The sequence below is a fragment of the Pestalotiopsis fici genome, assembly GCF_000516985.1.
Source record: "Pestalotiopsis fici W106-1 unplaced genomic scaffold PFICI_Scf_3, whole genome shotgun sequence".
NCBI lineage: Eukaryota > Fungi > Ascomycota > Sordariomycetes > Amphisphaeriales > Sporocadaceae > Pestalotiopsis > Pestalotiopsis fici.
The window spans coordinates 3,782,554-3,799,077 of NW_006917093.1; the positions used below are offsets into that span (position 1 = coordinate 3,782,554).

The 16,524-nt window shown below is 51.3% G+C and overlaps 6 protein-coding genes across 6 annotated transcripts; 5 read left to right on the forward strand and 1 right to left on the reverse strand.

Moving 5' to 3' along the window:
• Window positions 1–302: 302 nt before the first annotated feature.
• Window positions 303–2,045, forward strand: PFICI_05279 (uncharacterized protein; the record flags this gene model as incomplete). The annotated part of the gene is made up of 3 exons (XM_007833860.1): window positions 303–526; window positions 573–1,135; window positions 1,207–2,045. The coding sequence occupies 3 exons, from the start codon at window positions 303–305 to the stop codon at window positions 2,043–2,045; spliced, it is 1,626 nt and encodes a 541-aa protein (XP_007832051.1).
• Window positions 2,046–2,768: 723 nt separating this feature from the next.
• On the forward strand, window positions 2,769–3,965 carry PFICI_05280 (uncharacterized protein; the record flags this gene model as incomplete). The annotated part of the gene is made up of 4 exons (XM_007833861.1): window positions 2,769–2,814; window positions 2,878–2,953; window positions 3,019–3,429; window positions 3,506–3,965. 4 exons carry the CDS (start codon window positions 2,769–2,771, stop codon window positions 3,963–3,965), a joined length of 993 nt encoding a protein of 330 aa, XP_007832052.1.
• Window positions 3,966–5,759: 1,794 nt separating this feature from the next.
• On the forward strand, window positions 5,760–7,660 carry PFICI_05281 (uncharacterized protein; the record flags this gene model as incomplete). Its single annotated transcript, XM_007833862.1, has 2 exons — window positions 5,760–6,440; window positions 6,503–7,660. The coding sequence occupies 2 exons, from the start codon at window positions 5,760–5,762 to the stop codon at window positions 7,658–7,660; spliced, it is 1,839 nt and encodes a 612-aa protein (XP_007832053.1).
• A 1,192-nt stretch (window positions 7,661–8,852) lies between these two features.
• PFICI_05282 (uncharacterized protein) lies at window positions 8,853–10,869 on the forward strand (the record flags this gene model as incomplete). Its single annotated transcript, XM_007833863.1, has 3 exons — window positions 8,853–9,207; window positions 9,289–10,107; window positions 10,307–10,869. The coding sequence occupies 3 exons, from the start codon at window positions 8,853–8,855 to the stop codon at window positions 10,867–10,869; spliced, it is 1,737 nt and encodes a 578-aa protein (XP_007832054.1).
• Window positions 10,870–11,300: 431 nt separating this feature from the next.
• PFICI_05283 (uncharacterized protein) lies at window positions 11,301–12,233 on the reverse strand (the record flags this gene model as incomplete). Its single annotated transcript, XM_007833864.1, has 1 exon — window positions 11,301–12,233. The coding sequence occupies one exon, from the start codon at window positions 12,231–12,233 to the stop codon at window positions 11,301–11,303; it is 933 nt and encodes a 310-aa protein (XP_007832055.1).
• A 1,896-nt stretch (window positions 12,234–14,129) lies between these two features.
• On the forward strand, window positions 14,130–15,806 carry PFICI_05284 (Tubulin beta chain; the record flags this gene model as incomplete). Its single annotated transcript, XM_007833865.1, has 7 exons — window positions 14,130–14,144; window positions 14,220–14,243; window positions 14,299–14,324; window positions 14,381–14,477; window positions 14,542–14,858; window positions 14,922–15,398; window positions 15,464–15,806. 7 exons carry the CDS (start codon window positions 14,130–14,132, stop codon window positions 15,804–15,806), a joined length of 1,299 nt encoding a protein of 432 aa, XP_007832056.1.
• Between the last annotated feature and the right edge of the window lie 718 nt (window positions 15,807–16,524).

Consider the following 16,524-nt stretch of genomic DNA (forward strand, 5'->3'; position numbering starts at 1 on the left):
GCTATTAAGGTCCAAGCACTTTTGGCGAGCCTCGAGATGGCATCATCGGAACCGAGCCGGCTTCACGTCGGAGGCGAAAGGGGAAGAGGTTTTCAACCTGCATGGACAAAATTTTATTGTTCTTGATTTTGAAAGATATTCAGAATGCTGACGGTGAAAGCCAGCCCTTGAAATCAAAAGACTGCAAAGTCTTCAGATAAGATACGGGCCACGGCTTATGCCCAGTCCTGTGGGAAAACAATCTTCCTGAAATCCAGATTCTGGGCAGGTGAGAGCAAGAAAGACAAGAGAAGGAGAGAAAAATGTCAAGTCGACAACGAGAGGCCGAAAAGGGTCTACACGACCAGACGGAGATATTGCCCAAGGCAAAGCTTCTCATTGTGATTTCCGCTCTCTCGTTGACGCTTCTCATCACCTTTATTGACCAAAATGGCATCGGTGTCACGCTACCCACCATCGCCGAGGACCTCGACGCGGCCAATACCATTTCCTGGGCGGGCACGTCGTCCCTGATCGCCAACACGACGTTCCAGATGCTCTACGGCCGCCTGTCGGATATTTTCGGCCGCAAGGTCGTCTACCCTGTGTGCCGTGGGCCTGCTGTCCATTGCGGCGCTCCTGTGCGGTCTCTCCCGGAACGCCGCCATGTTCTACGTCTTTCGGGGCGTCGCGGGCATTGGCGGCGGCGGCGTCACCAACCTGTCCATGATTATCCTGTCCGACATTGTGACCCTGGAGCAGCGCGGCAAGTATCAGGGCATCATTGGCGCCTTTGTCGGGCTCGGCAACGTGTGCGGCCCCTTTCTCGCCGCCGGCTTCATCTCGCGGACCACGTGGCGCGCCTTCTTTTGGATGATCTCGCCCCTGGCGGCCCTCGTGGGCGCCGTGGCCTGGTGGTTGCTGCCCACCAAGGCCCCGGCGGCCGGGTTTCAGGAGAGCGTCAAGAAGATTGACTATGCTGGCGTCTTGACCTCGTCCATTGGCGTCATCTTTATCTTGATTCCAATCAGTGGCGGTGGCTCGTATTTTCCCTGGGAGTCCCCCCTGGTGATCAGCATGCTGACCATTGGCGGCTTGTCTTTTGTCCTTTTCATCTTGGTGGAGTGGAAGTTTGCCAAGCTCCCAATGATGCCGTGTAAGTCCCGGGAAACACACTGCAAACACATCAACCTTGCCGCGGAATGGAGAGCTAATTGCAGAGTGTAGTGATGATTTTCAAGAATCCAGTAATAAGGGTAATGCTTTGCCAGAGCTTCCTGTTTGGTGCCGTCTACCAATCCTACCTGTACTATCTACCCTTGTACTTTCAAAACGTCAAGGGATACTCTGTCATTGTTTCAGCCGCTTTTACCGCCTGCCTGGTTTCCTTCCAGGCCAGCTTTTCGATTCTTGCCGGACAGTATATCTCAAGAATGAAACGGTACGGAGAGATCATCTGGGTTGGCTTTGGATCCTGGACTCTCGGATCCGGGCTCATGCTTTACTACAAGCGTGACACGCCGCCGGGCCTGATTGTCATCCCTTTGATCTTTGTCGGCATCGGAGTGGGCTTCATCTTCCAGCCCACGCTGGTTGCGTTCCAGGCGCACGTACCCAAGTCCAAGCGGGCCGTCATTGTATCGAACCGAAACTTCTTCCGATGTGCGGGAGGCGCCTGCGGACTGGCCATTTCGGCCGCCGTCTTGCAAGCTGCGCTGCGGGCCAATTTGCCCGCCGAGTACAGCTATCTCGCCGAGGACACGTATTCGTTGCCGAAACTCGAAGGACCGGGCTACGACGCTGTCCTCGATGCTTACATGGCCGCCAGCCGTGCCGTGTTCATCTTGCAGGTGCCTCTGATTGGCACTTGTCTGCTTGGGTGTTTCTTTGTTCGCGACCGGGGATTGCAACCTCCAAAGGAGCCAGGTGAAGATAGCAGTGCTGATACATCCGCACAGGTCACTGTGCAACAGCAAGAACCGGACGCGGCCGCCGAGGAAGGAAAGGTTGCGCACGAACCGAAAGAAGCCTTTGTTGGTAAAGACATGTCCACGACCAAGATATGATTACCAAGACTTTATAGACTCTTTCTTTTCATTCTAGATGTTTACAGATCATATAGATTATAGATTCAGAGATGGATGACGAAGTAGAGATTATGACCCAGTTCAATTCATTATGTAGCAAGCACAGCGTGAAATTTATTTTATTTTGAAATGATCAAACTCTTTTCTTTTTTTTTTTGTGAGCAATAACTAGGAAAGAACAGAGGCGCTTGAATAGAACATCGAATCATGCAAATATCAAAACTCCCTGCCATTTTATCAAGAACGTGAATAGTTGTGCAAGCAATAGGCATCGGATGATGCGTCGGCTTGTCGGAGGTGAGGTCTTTAATCGGAGTAGACGGAGCCTCCGAAACCCCACCTCAGCCAGTGGTGCAAAGCAATATTTGGTACTATAAACGACTATTTGCTGTCATCTCTATAGTAGAGAGCCAATGATACGACCGAGAATACTATTATGCATTAAATCGACTGAGGACGACGGGTGACCTCTTCCACATCTCTCAGGTATTGGCGGAGAAATGCGGCCAGTTCCGAGAACGGAATCTATTCAGAGTACTCGATTTCAAGTGATTCGGGAGCGAGGCGAGGTTTTACTCATAAAAGGCCTCTGACCCCAGGCTGTGTCCTCATCCCGCTGCTCGGTTGCTTACTGCCATTATTCAAAAGTGTCATTTAGCGCCTGGTCACGTTTATTCATTCTCGTTCATCCAAGTTCTCATAATGGTGCATATTGAGGAAAGCCTACAAGTCCCTCGTGACTTTGAGGGTAAGCTAGCAACCAATCCCCCTGTGGCAAGTAGAGACGCAATTGATTAACAACTTCGGAAAGGATTTGGAGAAGAAGGATTCGACCCAAAATGGCCCAACGGCGCGAAGATTGCCGTCTCATTTGTCTTGAATTATGAGTACGTTGTCTCGTCATATGTGATGAATTAGCCGGACCATCCATGCTGACATGATCCATCTACAGGGAGGGTGGCGAGCGCTCCGTTCTCGATGGCGACGGCATGTCGGAGCCCTACCTCTGGGAGAAGGGCGCATCGGGGGGCTACCGGGAGAATGCGCGGTACATCAATGCCGAGCACGACTTTGAGTACGGGAGCCGAGCGGCGTCGTGGCGCATCATGCGGCTGTTTCGCGAGTTTGGGTGGAATTTCACCACCTATGCCGTCGCCGTGGCGCTGCAGCGGAACCCCAAATTTGCGCGCGCCCTCGTCCGCGACGGCCACGAGGTCGCTGCTCACGGTCTGCGCTGGATCGATACCTGGGACTACTCTCTCGAGGAGGACAAGGAGTACATTCGCAAGGCCATTTGTCTGATCAAGGAGGTCACGGGCGAGTTCCCAGTCGGCGCCTACTTTGGACGTGGAACCCCTCAGACGTGAGTTTTATGCCCACTCGTTATTGGTATCCTTTTTCTTCATTCTGTAAGCTGACATGAACAAAAACAACAACAGACACATGCTCTTTCCAGAGGTGTGGAAAAGTGTTGGCGCCGACTTCCTGTGGTCATCGGAGTGCTACAATGACGACGTGCCGTACTGGCTTGACCTGCCGCAAGAGAAGAATCTCCCAGACGAAGAGAAGAAGGGGATGCTCCTGATCCCGTACAACTACGACTGCAACGACGGCAAATTCCACATGTCGCCCGGTTTCGGAAGCTCAGTGGCCGAGACATACGAGCAGTACCTCAAGAACACGTTTGACTGCCTATATCGCGAGGGCGGCAAGCTCATGAACATTCCCCTGCACACGAGGATCATTGGCAAGCCCGGCCGATCAGAAGCACTTAGAAAGTTCATGCAATACATCTCGGAAAAGGAAGGGGTTTGGGTGACTACGAGGAGGGAGATTGCCAAGCATATGCACGAAAAGTTTCCATACAAACCCAATGGGGCGTGGATACCAGAGAATTGAAGCAAAAAGTCACGTATGTTTTTGTGATCTGATGCTGGAGATAGATAGAGATACTATGCTAGCCTAGGAGAAGTAGTGGATCATGATGCTATCTGACTAGGTACGCGTGTAATACTACTACTCCCCTACTCATATGATGATACGACTATCTAAGATCACCAACACAAGTTCTCTACTTTTTTTGACAATCCTTGTTGGCTCGAGATCATTCGAAAGAAGATCAACACTCAAAGTATCGTACAATGCAATGCAAACCTCTCTTATTTTGGCAAGGCTGGTTGGGTTGCTTGATGGATTGAGCGTAACGTCACGCCAGTAGTACCCAGGTAAGGTTTAAGTTACTGATAGGATCGGTCTGATCGGCAAAGTGCCCAAAAATGCCGGCAGGCAAAAGGAAGAGATAGTAGGTAGCTCGCAGATAACGCAGTCCAACCCCCAAACCTCCCCCCCAATGCTGGCTCTCCCCTCCCCGGCGCTCACCGGCGTAGTTGATTTGACTGATCTGACTGATTTGATTGCAGTGAAGCACTGCGATAGGTTGCACGTGTGTTACTGTGCATACTGATTGATAATGAGATTCTCATTCTCCTCCAACACGTACGTACAATCGTACAGATTTGACAGTTGTACGCGAGAAATCATCATGCAAGTGCTCCCTCCCTTTATCACGAGATATGACCCCGAAACAGGACGTCACATTTAATGTATTATCGGCAGTCTGGCCTGTCCTTTGCGGGGTGAGGGAAGAATGCCGGGGGGTCGGTAGTGGACTGGGATTCTGGAGCATCACCATTTTAGCAGCAAGGCATACATACACAGCAGTAGCAAATGCACATCAGTTTTTGACATCCCCAACCAATACTGGACGAAAATGAAAGGAACCCCTCTCATTAGTTCTACCACCAAAGGCACACCTACAGATGGACCATCCAACACCAAACACACACACACACACACACATACACACCCAAACGCGGGTCTCGCATCGGCAATGCTGCCGCTAACGGGTAGAAGCCTCCGACGGTCCATCGGTAGAGTCGGTGGGCCCGACCGAAAGTCCCAACGAGGGCGTGATGCGACAAAATGACTAAAACCATGGAACAGCATAACCAGGGCCCCCGATTGCGCCAGAGAGGGCGAACGCCATGGCAATATGTATTGTCGGACATCCGCTTCTCTCACGCTCTCTCTAGAATATGGAAGGCAAAGTAAAAGTCGATTGTTGCTATGACCAGTCTATTCCACGATCCCGCCGCCCCCCCGCTACCCTAATAAGACTATAGTCTAAAAAAAGAAGAACCAAGAAAGAGAGAAAGTGGAAGCTTATTAATAATATGTCTACTGTACGGCAAGGCCCGATGTTGTCACCGACAGCCACGGAAGCCCCTCCCCCAAACCCGAGAAAGAGAGGTCGGACTGCGTGTACAAGGTATGTAGGAATGATAGTCTATACATTTTTTTCGTATCTGGCTCGGATATGATACGTATATCTTCGGGCCCTTGGATCCAGAAAAACAACAAAACAGTCCAATCATTTTTCTTCATTTTCTTGCATATCTCAAAGCGCTGACGCTTGTTTGAATTATTTAGATGTAAAAACCGTAAACAAAAGGTATAATTGGTCGCCGCCCCACGTGTTTTTTGGTATTATTATAGTCTCCGCTGGGAGAGCCTTGGAAACTATACATATACTTATACGCATATCCGAACCACTATAGTGCGACGACCAGTGGCCTATATGCTCCAACTGTCGAAAGGCGGGAACGCCGTGCGACAAGACGGCCGTCACTGAGGATGAGCCGCCGGCAGCGTATGGACCACCTCCTCCACACGGAAACGCCCAGGGGCTCTGTAGCTGAACTGCGACCTAGGTACACACGCGCGCTCGAGGAGAGGGTCGCCTTTCTCGAGACAGCCCTGAACGAAATGGCCAGCGGCCAGCCCATGGACGAGCCGCCGCCAGCAAAGAGGCCGGCACTGTCGGCGCAGCACAATGCGCTCGGCGAGGTTGTCGAGCTGCTGTCCATGGGCAACTTTGAGGCACCCGCCTACATCGGGTCGTCCTCTGGCCTGAACCTCGCCCTGAACCTGGGCGAGATGGTGCAGGCTACCGTATGGAACAAGGCGCTCCCCATTCACAAAAACAGGAGGGAGAGTACGGCCAGTGCGTCGGACAAGGCGGGATCTCATGCCATAACGATGCAAGAATTGGTTGCCCATAGTGCCGAACCTCCGACTGACACACTTGGCCACAATATTTTGACAGCCTACTTTCACCAAATCCACCCGCGGTATCCCTTCTTGGACCCAGAAGAGGTCTGGGCATTGCACCGAGATAGGATGGTTCTGTCCTCGACGCCAGTACCGAATCTGACCAAGGCCCAACGCTTTGGTGTCTTTAAGCTATACATGGTATATGCCATTGGCGCCATGTTGCTTCAGTTGACAGAAAAACACACAACGTCGCCACCAGAAGTGAGTACCTAGCTGATTGCGACATGAGATTGCAAAGAAATGCAACTAACATACTTTATCAGAGTTATTACATGACCGCCTTACAACACACATTTGCTGCAAGGGAGTCACGTACTACGCAGAATATCGAAGCCATGACCCTGCTCGTCATATACCACCTACGCTCCCTGTCGAGTTTTGGTATATGGTACATGATAGGGCTGGCAATGAGGACGGGCATTGATCTGGGCCTGCACCGCAAGCAATCAGAGACTCACTTTGACCACGCCACGGTGCAAATGAGGCGGCGGCTCTTCTGGAGCGTCTACTCACTCGAACGCACCATTGCGATATCCATGGGGCGACCGTTTAGCATTCCCGACCGGGTCATTGACGTGGAGCTGCCCGACGACGAGCCGGCAGCCAACTCTCCTGCTTCCCCGGGCGGCGCCCCGGTCAAGCAAAACTCCATGACGTGCGCGCTGCTGCTCTTCAAGCTGCGGCGCATCGAGTCCAGGATCCAGCACTCCATCTACCGAGCCGACAAGCCGCTGTCGTCGCTCACGTCCAAGATGGACCGTTTCTACCAGGATCTCGAGGCGTGGAAGGTGGAATTGCTGGCGAGCCTGTCGGGGGCCGAGACAAACTATCCGCTCTTGCACTACCACCGGGCGCTCCGCCTGCTGGTGCAGCCGTTCCTGGCGCTGCTGCCGCCGACGGACCCGTACTACACGCTGTGCATGCGGGCGTCGGGCGACGTGTGCCAGGCGCACAAGAAGCTGCACCAGACGCTCGACTATGGGCACTCGTTTATCGCGGTGCAGACCGTCTTTGTATCGGGCATTACGCTGCTCTACGGGCTGTGGACGCAGCTGCACGCCGTGTGGTCCGTGACCTTGGCCAACGACATCCGGGCGTGCTCGCTGGTGCTCTTCGTCATGGGCGAGCGGGCGCCCTGGGTGCGCAAGTACCGCGACGCCTTTGAGCTCCTGGTCAATGCCACCATGGAGAAGCTCCAGAGCGGCGACGGGCGGCTGGCCGAGACGGCGGCGGCGCAGGTCAATGCGGCGAGCTCAAACAAGGTGTGGACGCCGACCGACGGCGCTTCCAAGCCATCCCCGGGCGGCGACCAGGAGGCATGGCGTGTGGTGGCCGAGTTGGCCAACTGGATAGATCAGGATGAAGGTTCGCCAGTGTGGATGCCAGACTTTGAGACTCTGCAGAGTCTAGGGCAATTGTAGGAGGACCCTTTTTTTACGCACGACTACCATTAACGCCTATTATTACCATTGTAGTCAATTGTAGCATATTGGAATAGTGTGAAATACTACTTTTGTCAGATTTGGAGAAAAACTAGTAGAAAGCGGTACATCATATATGGTAGTGGACGTCATCTCGGTGCGGACACCGAGGATTCGGAAATAAAATAGCAGTCGGGTTCCGGAGTCCGGAAGTATGGATGTACAACTCGGAGCCGCGTCTGCTAGAAAGTAGTGGTTAAACCCGAGGCATGACGGCTCATAACGGCTATACGGAATACCTACACCCTATTAGTCAAACACACCTCCATCTTGCTAATTGTAGAGACATTAATCAGCGGGCATCTTTTGATCTGATAAAAGGCGCCGAGAGTTCCCACACACACACACACACACACACACACACACACACTTACACACGTCTTACCTAGCTCACAAACCTTGCTGGGAAATTCTGGGCAAAGTCTGAGTCAAGAATGGGAATCTTTGGCCGGCACTGGGAAACCGACTAACCAAGAATTTGGAAGGCAAAAGGGAAACCTGGCTTATCAACTGCCCCTGGGGGCAATAAATCGCCCGAAGCGTCTTTGGTAGCATTGACTGCGGGTGTCAAGGTGTTCCCTTTTGGCACTTTCGCCTTACCAGGCGCCCGCTCAATGTTGCCGTGCCTGGTCGATCCCTTAATCGCCAAGTGACCCGCATTACCAAATCCAACTGTCATTCCCGTAATCCCGGATCCACGCAAAACGGCCCGCGTCTATTTTGGAAAGGAAAAGAGAGAGAGAAAAATAACCTTTTCTTCCTCAAACACGGAGAGACAGAAAAAGATAGGCAATCTAGTCCTTGTCTGATTCTTTGCTTACTGATGATTATTACACTTTGAAGCCACGCGAGAGCTGAACGAGCTACTCCAATTTGTCCAACGTTGAACAAGCTTTCGCTCATCGCCTCTATTTTAGTACCCGGGGATTTATCATAGGCACACGACACTACGGTTCTGCTTAGTCCCCAAGGTTTTCTTTGGTACGGAATTAGATGCTGCTATAATCCGGTGCCGATTGGAAAAAGAGCCGTGGCGCAACTCGCGCATATAAGTCCTCGAGATTTGGCGCAAATCCATCAATAGCCAGGAAGGAACTTTTTCGAGTCTCAAAAAGACTGCCCTCAAGAAGCAATGGCTTCGCAAGGTCTCTCAACAGATGCGACGGCCCAGCAGCCGGCAGACGACTCCATCACGACAACAACAACAGCACACAATGACATTGAGCCGAATTTGAGCAGATCGCCGTCAAGCACCGCAGAGACGCGAGTCACAGCAGGACACGGCGCAGACCGTCTGAGTTCAAAGGATGGCAATGATGGCGATGATAATGACTCAAATCGGGACGAGGACGAGGATGACCACAATCGTGATGAGCTCGGTGGCACGGCAACGCGAGTGACGTCTACGGTGTCGATTGCCGAGACGTTGCCTCTATATCGTGAACTTCTCTTTGTCACGGTAATCTGCCTGGCACAATTATTTACACGTACGTCTTTACCCCTTTCATTGACAATTTCTTACACGTAAAGTTTATTCTTGGAGAGCTAACATGAATGTTTTCTACCAGAGGCTGGACTGGGTCAGGCTATACCGATCCTCCACGTCATTGCCGACACTTTTGGTGTCACCAACACTGGTGATATTTCCTGGTACATTGCCGGTTATTCCTTGACTGTGGGAACTTTTATTCTGTTTGCCGGTAGACTGGGCGATACTTTTGGCTACAAGACCATGTTCCTGTTTGGCATGAGCTGGTTCTCCGTGTGGAGCATGGTGACCGGCCTCGCCGTTTACTCGAACCACGTGCTCTTCACCTTTGGCCGCGTCCTCCAGGGCATCGGACCCGCGCTCTGTCTGCCCAACGCCCTGGCCATCCTCGGCGCCACCTACGCCCCCGGACAGCGAAAGGCCATGGTCTTTGCCGCCTTTGCCGCGACGGCGCCCACCGGCTCCGTATTGGGGTCCGCCTTTGCCAGTCTGTTTGCGCTGACCTGGTGGCCGTGGGCCTGGTGGTGCTTTGCCATTGTACTCGCAGCCACCACTGTGCTCGGCTACTATGTGATTCCCGACTTGCCGCCTTCTCATATGCCGCCGACATGGCAGGCCAAGCTCGCCTTTCTCGACTTGCCCGGGGCCGTCACCGGTATCACGGGCCTCATCTTGTTCAACTTTGCCTGGAATCAGGCACCCATCGTGGGCTGGGACATGCCCTATGTCTACGTCACGCTTATCCTGGGAATCTTGTTTGTTGCCGCCTTCTTTTTCATTGAGATGAAATACGCAAAGGCCCCCCTCTTGCCCTTTGACGCCCTGACGGCCGACGTAGGCTTCGTCTTAGGCGCAGTCTCGTGTGGATGGGCCTGCTTCGGAATTTGGTTCTGGTACAGTAAGTACTTGCAATCTGTTGTGTTTTTATTTTCTGCATGTTTCACGAAAAGAATCTGCCTTTGAGTTTTTTTTTTTCCTCACTGGTCTTACATTTCGTCTCGGGGAATACCCACCTGTTATTTGGGGTTCGGGCACTCAGTGGAAATTTTTACACGATCAAGAAGAGAATGAGAAGCTAACACATGTCAACTCACCAGCGTGGCAATTCTTTGAGGAGATGCGAGGCGCGTCACCCCTGCTCGCGAGCGCCTGGATCAGTCCCGTCACCGTATCAGGTCTAGGCGCCGCCGTCTTTACCGGCCTCCTCATCCACAAGATCGGTCCGGCCTGGGTCATGACCATCGCCCTGTGCGCCTTCATGACGGGTACGGTCCTCATGGCCACGGCCCCTGTGGACCAGATCTATTGGTCGCAGACGTTTGTCTCGACCATCATCCAGCCCTGGGGCATGGACATGAGCTTCCCGGCGGGTACTTTGATCCTGTCCAACGCCGTGTCCAAGCGGCACCAGGGCATCGCCGCCAGCCTCGTCAACACCGTGGTCAACTACAGCATTGCCCTGGGTCTCGGGTTCGCCGGCACCGTCGAGATTAATGTCAACAATGGCGGCAAGACCAAGGAGGACGTGCTCAAGGGCTACCGGGGGGCATTTTACATGGGTATTGGCATCTGTGGTCTGGGCATTGCCATTTGTCTCGCATTTGTGTTCAAGTCTCATTTCATGAAGCGGTCTAAAACCAAAGACCAAGAAAAGGCTTAGATCATATAAAGATACTTACACAGCTTGGCTTTAGACTTGTGGCACACGCCAATCAAATAGGAAGGCTTCCATTTAATCCTTCATATATAGAAATGTTTAGAACTAGATAAATTACCATAATGAGATCAATTTTAAGCCTAGATCAAAGTGAGAGTATGATTCTGATGGAGACCAAATTTTCATAGACTGCCACTCTCTTTCGCCGAACCTCGCTCTACAAGGTGCACCAGGTGAATTAGCTCGTTCGCTCCGCAACACAGCTCAACAGGATGTGGCACGAGATCCTTCTCGTCCCTTGTTTTCTTCTCATTGCATCATTTGGACGGGATCCGAGTCATGCTATACCAATAGTATGCAATCTCATCATTAATATCTAGCTCGCTAATACAAACATTATACACCAAACCATGACATATGCTTAAAACAGACAATTATACAGGAAGTGTGTCCATCTTCCTAGTCAGCACCGAGAACGGGGATTTCTTCTCTGAAGACCCCTCGTGAATGCCTGGTTTCTTCTGGCACTCGGTGCAAGGGCAGCTAGGCGCGGCAACGCAGCGGCGGATACTCTTGCTATGGATACGCGTCTTTTGCGGGTCCAGGACGGTAATCAGGTCGACCAGGAGATGCTGCAGACGGCGCAGGCGGTAGCCCTCGGGGGCATCGGAGCCCTTTTCAACCAAGAGGCTGAGACCGTCGGTGATGGGCTTGAACCAGTAGCGCAGGCCGTCGTAGTGGGCGGCGCCGGCGCCGCTGGTGTTTGTGCTGGTGTTGAGGTCGGCGCCGCCCTCGGGGCCAATGGGGTTGTCGGCCTTCCAGGTCCGGGTGAACTCGTAAAAGCCAATGCAGAGCTTCTCGGCGCTGCCGCCGCTGCCGCCCTCGGCCATGAACTCGCCAATGGCCATTTGGTTGCCGCGCCAGAGGGTAAAGGCCGTGCCCTCCTCGGCATTGTTGTTGAGGAGCATGACGCCCTGGATCGAGTGCAGAATTTCAATAAACTTGGACAGGCGCTTGCTCTCCTCGAGCGAAAAGGGCAGGAGCTGGGTCTGGGTGCGCAGAATGTGCGTCCAGGCAAAGAACTGGCCCAGCACAAACGACGTGTAGATGTAGAGGGCGTCGTGGTGGTGCGGGCTCTTGCCGTGGAAGCTGAGCACGTCGGCGTGAAAGATGCCGCCAAGCCGCGATTGCAGGTCCTCGGCCGCAAAGAGCAGAGGATCGCGATATTTTTGCAAGAGGCGCTCGGCTTCGCGCCGGGCCTTGCGCTCCTGGGTCGAGTAGCTAAAGTAGGCACCGAGCCCGGCCACAATGACCGAGGCCACGAGCGAGATGACGGCGACGACGATGGATGCAAGGTCGACCGCCATATTGGGCAGTAACCTGGTGTGGTCGTTTTAGTGTTTGGAAAAGGGAAGAGGTTTCCTTTGAGATTAGTAGAAGGATCATATGACAGTCTCTGGGGAGATCTTTTGAATATAAATATATATGTACAATTTTTCCCTTTCCTACAGAAATTTAAATCGCACGACTCAAACTTCCCCCCCAACAAGCCCAAAGGGATCCATTGCGAAGTTGTATCCGTCTCAGCTGTGGTCAGGGGCCCAGAAGGAACACGGCGCAGTCCAATCACAAATAATTCTTGTTGCGGTTTTTGGAGTCCAACCAGGACCAACATGGGGCCCATGATGCCGGAAGCCAATCATACATAGAATCCCCCTTACCGCTTGGGCTGTATCGGGCCAAAAATAGCATAGTTGATCTTCAGCCTCCAGAATCCTGCAGGTAAGAAGTGGGGAGAGTGAGAAAGGAAAATGGTCTAAGACGACAGGCAAGGAAAGGAAAAGACGGCAAAAAAAGGGAAAATATTTCAATATAATTAACTTTAGGTGCATGATGAATTGGAAGGGGTCCTTGAGCCTCGTCGTCGTCGTATCCAGACTGGGCCAATTGCAAAGGACAATTGAGGTTGTACAACGTTTACCGTTGAGCCAATAAGCTTAATAAAATGCTCCACTTATGGCAGTGCGTTTGTGACCCCGTAGCTGCACAGCTGGCATAAACCCTGTACACTGTCTACAGAGTATATACAAATCGTCTGTATAATTTTCACAGGCCAGCAAAGCAATGGCCATTGTTTATATTTCGAGTCCTCAACTCTCTCGTCTCAGTTTTTATTCAACTTGAGAATCCGAAATCAGGAGACTGTTGCATACGAAGGAATGATGACGAGATGAGGACGCGGCCGCAATTCTGCAGGCTAGTGCAGGGCCAAGAATGCCCGATTGCTAACCTTGTGACATGCTAAACAGAAAACTTCGACAAAGCCAATGAGCAAATCCACTAATAGAAACGCATATGACCACATCACGCACTAGATTGAAAAACCAGGTAATCACTTGTTACCTATTAGCACACAAAGGTAGACTCCGTGCTGGCCGTTGGGGAAGAGTGATACTCGGTTGATGTTCACAATTCATCTATCGAATTGACAAACTGTTTAACCGCTGTGGATTGGCTTCAAGTACGAGTATTCCAGATATGCCACAAATAACGTCGAGTATAGCCGCCGAGAAGCTTGCCGCTAATAGTCGTTGCAATGAAAGGAGGCCCTCGGTTAATCGGTACCGGATAGCTGGGACCAATCCCCTCAGGCAAGCCTTAGCATGAGGTCTGATTGAACAGAATCTTGCATTCCAAGGCCCGGCCAGCTTTGTGTCAAGTGCCCAAAAATGCCAATCATCAATAATATTGGTAGAACTACTGGGTGTCTTTACTGCCGGCGAGTCCATTTATGTGATTGCCCCCTGGGCCCTGGGCAGTTTGAGATGAAACCAAAACCCCCTGCTACATAGTATGTATCCAGTGTAGATCTGAGACTGATCCACAGAATATAGTTTGTTGGCTTCTCTCGATGGGGGCAATGCTATCTAGGTAATGAATGTAGTTATACTATATCATACATAGGTATACAAGGCAATGCTTTATGCTGCACCATCAGCCCCAATAGTGGACATTGTCGAGATCGCTGCCGCAGCGATGCAGGTTCTGCCGCCATGCGACTTGGGACCTTGAACGCTAGACCTACTATGGGCAGCAGCCCACTAATGTACTATCGTGACTAGGCACCTAATAGGCACCCAACTCCAATGAACCATAAATTCAGTGGTCGCAGGGCTGTGTGAATCTTGCCTTTACTAGATCGGCTAGCAAGTCTGACCAGAACGTTCAAGCAGCCTTTTCCCACGCCAAGTATTGAATTAATCATGGTGCGCGAGATTGTGAGTACGAATGCCCGGATATAGCCACCATGTCCATCTGGAGAGCTCGGCTGACTTGCGAGAATTCATGTCTAGATTCACCTGTCAGTTGGGCAATGTGTGAGTCACTCCTGCCACAGATATATGGGGGTTTTGAAATGTTGAGTTCTCCCAGGGCAATCAGATTGGCTCGGCTTTCTGGTACGTTTGTCGTCGGGCATTCGTGAATATAGCTTATTGATTTGGTACTTGAATAGGGAAACAATTGCGAGAGAGCATGGACTTGACCAGAGTGGACATTACAGTGGCATAGACACAAATCAACATGAGAAGATTGATGTCTATTTTCAAGAGGTCAGAACATCTGCATTGTCCACGGTGCTCGATATAAACCCACATATGCTTATATAATTGTTAGCATCAAGATAGCAACTATACCCCTCGAGCCATTCTAGTCGACCAAGACCCGGACATTTTCAACGCAGTCTGCTCCGGATACGGCCAGATGTTTCGTCAAGACAACATTCTCTCAGGCAAATACAATGCAGGAGGCACTTGGTTCACAGAATGGCACGATGAAGATGCCAAATTAGTCGAACAAGTCCTTGAAAACGTCCGCCGAGAGGCAGAAAATTGTGATTGTTTCCAAGGTTTCCAACTTACCCACTCTGTGGCCGGTGGTGCTGGTGGCGGTATGGGGACAATTCTTCTTTCCAAGTTAAGGGAAGAATACCCGTAAGGAACTTTCCGCTTTTTTCTTTTCATCTGTCTCTAGTTCACTAACACATGGTATTATAGTGATCGAATGATGGCTACCTTTTCCACGATGCCATCGTTAAAGGTCTCCCAGGGACTAGTAGAACCGTATAATGCGGTGCTCGCGATTAGTCAGCTGATAGAAAACTGTGATGTGGTTTTCTGCCTCGACAATGAAGCGCTGTACGACATCTGCACCGAGAGATTGAAGATTGCTCAACCAGCCTATGCCAATCTGAACCATCTAGCATCAATGGTCATGTCTGATATATCGGCCTCTTTCAGATTTCCCGGACAACGAAACTCAGACCTTCGCAAAATGGCCATGAATCTCGTCACCATTCCGCGCCTACATTTCCTCAGTGTAGCATATGCGCCGCTGACCAATAGGCAGCCCGATGTTGGGTCATCTCACAAGTTGACGGCCTCGGGCTTGATCCAGCAGATGTTTAAACCAAAGAACCTCATGACAGCTTGTGACGTTGGTAACAGACACTATTTGGCATGTTCGGCAATTTTGTAAGTTCTTCACAAAGACCCATGGGTTTTTACATGGCTAGTCTCTAACAAACACACCACCAAAGTCGCGGTAGGGTTCCCATACAAGAAATTGAGGACCATGTCCGCTTCATTCGTGACGATAACTCGGAATGCTCCATGGAGCGGATACCGGATAATTTGCAGACCTCATACTGCTCACAGGCAACACAAGGGCTTGACCTGTCGGGCACACTGATTGAAAATTCAACGGCAATTCAGCATGTGTTCCAGCGCTTGAGTAAAGAGTTCACATGGCTCCTTTGCCGCAAGCAATACCTATTCCCGTACGAGATGAGAGGCCTGTATGAGTTTGAGTTCACCGAAGCAGTGTCCAACATGGACGATCTCGTCCTCGACTATCAATTGTACAATGCTCAATCATTGTGATGAGCGTACAACTCATTGTTGGTGATCACTCAAAGAGCAAGACTTGGCGAGGGGCACAATTCTCAGAGGCTAGAACCTGACAAAGAACATCATTCCAATGGCTCTGGGTACCTGAGATCATGCAATTATAGGGAGTGATGATAGCAGGATTCAAATAAAACGTTCCACCCAATGTCGATTCTGGTGTCAAATTGAACCAGAGTCGTATCAACCACATTTAACAAGCGCTGTAATCTTGGCAAAAGGCAGAGTCGGTAATCAGATCCACAGTGAGAAGGCGGGAAGCACTTCCAGGTTTAGTAAAGAATTGCCTGCCTGTCGCACTCAGCATTTCCCAACGCGGTGCAAAGCCGAATCATTTCACCAAACGGCATGACCTGTGATTGCTGTCGCAGCATTGCAGATTGCAATAACCACGTCCATGCCAACTTGGAACCTCGAAAGGGGAGGATTGCCCAGTTTAGGTTCAAGTGAGAAGAAAAAGGGAAGGGAACCCTGGGAAGGACTTTGCATATTATTGTCTCTCAGACTGGTAAGCGTCCAGTGCCGAACAGCCGGGAGCCGGGGCGGGCCAAAATGTCCGATCCATGTTGCAGTTCTTGTTCCCTGTCACACTCGAGAAATCCAGGCACGCAAAGTCTTGTTTCTTTCGTCCTTCTTGCTCATGTTTTTTCTATGCGTGACATGGCCATGATGGGGGGGGGGGGGGGGGGGGTCG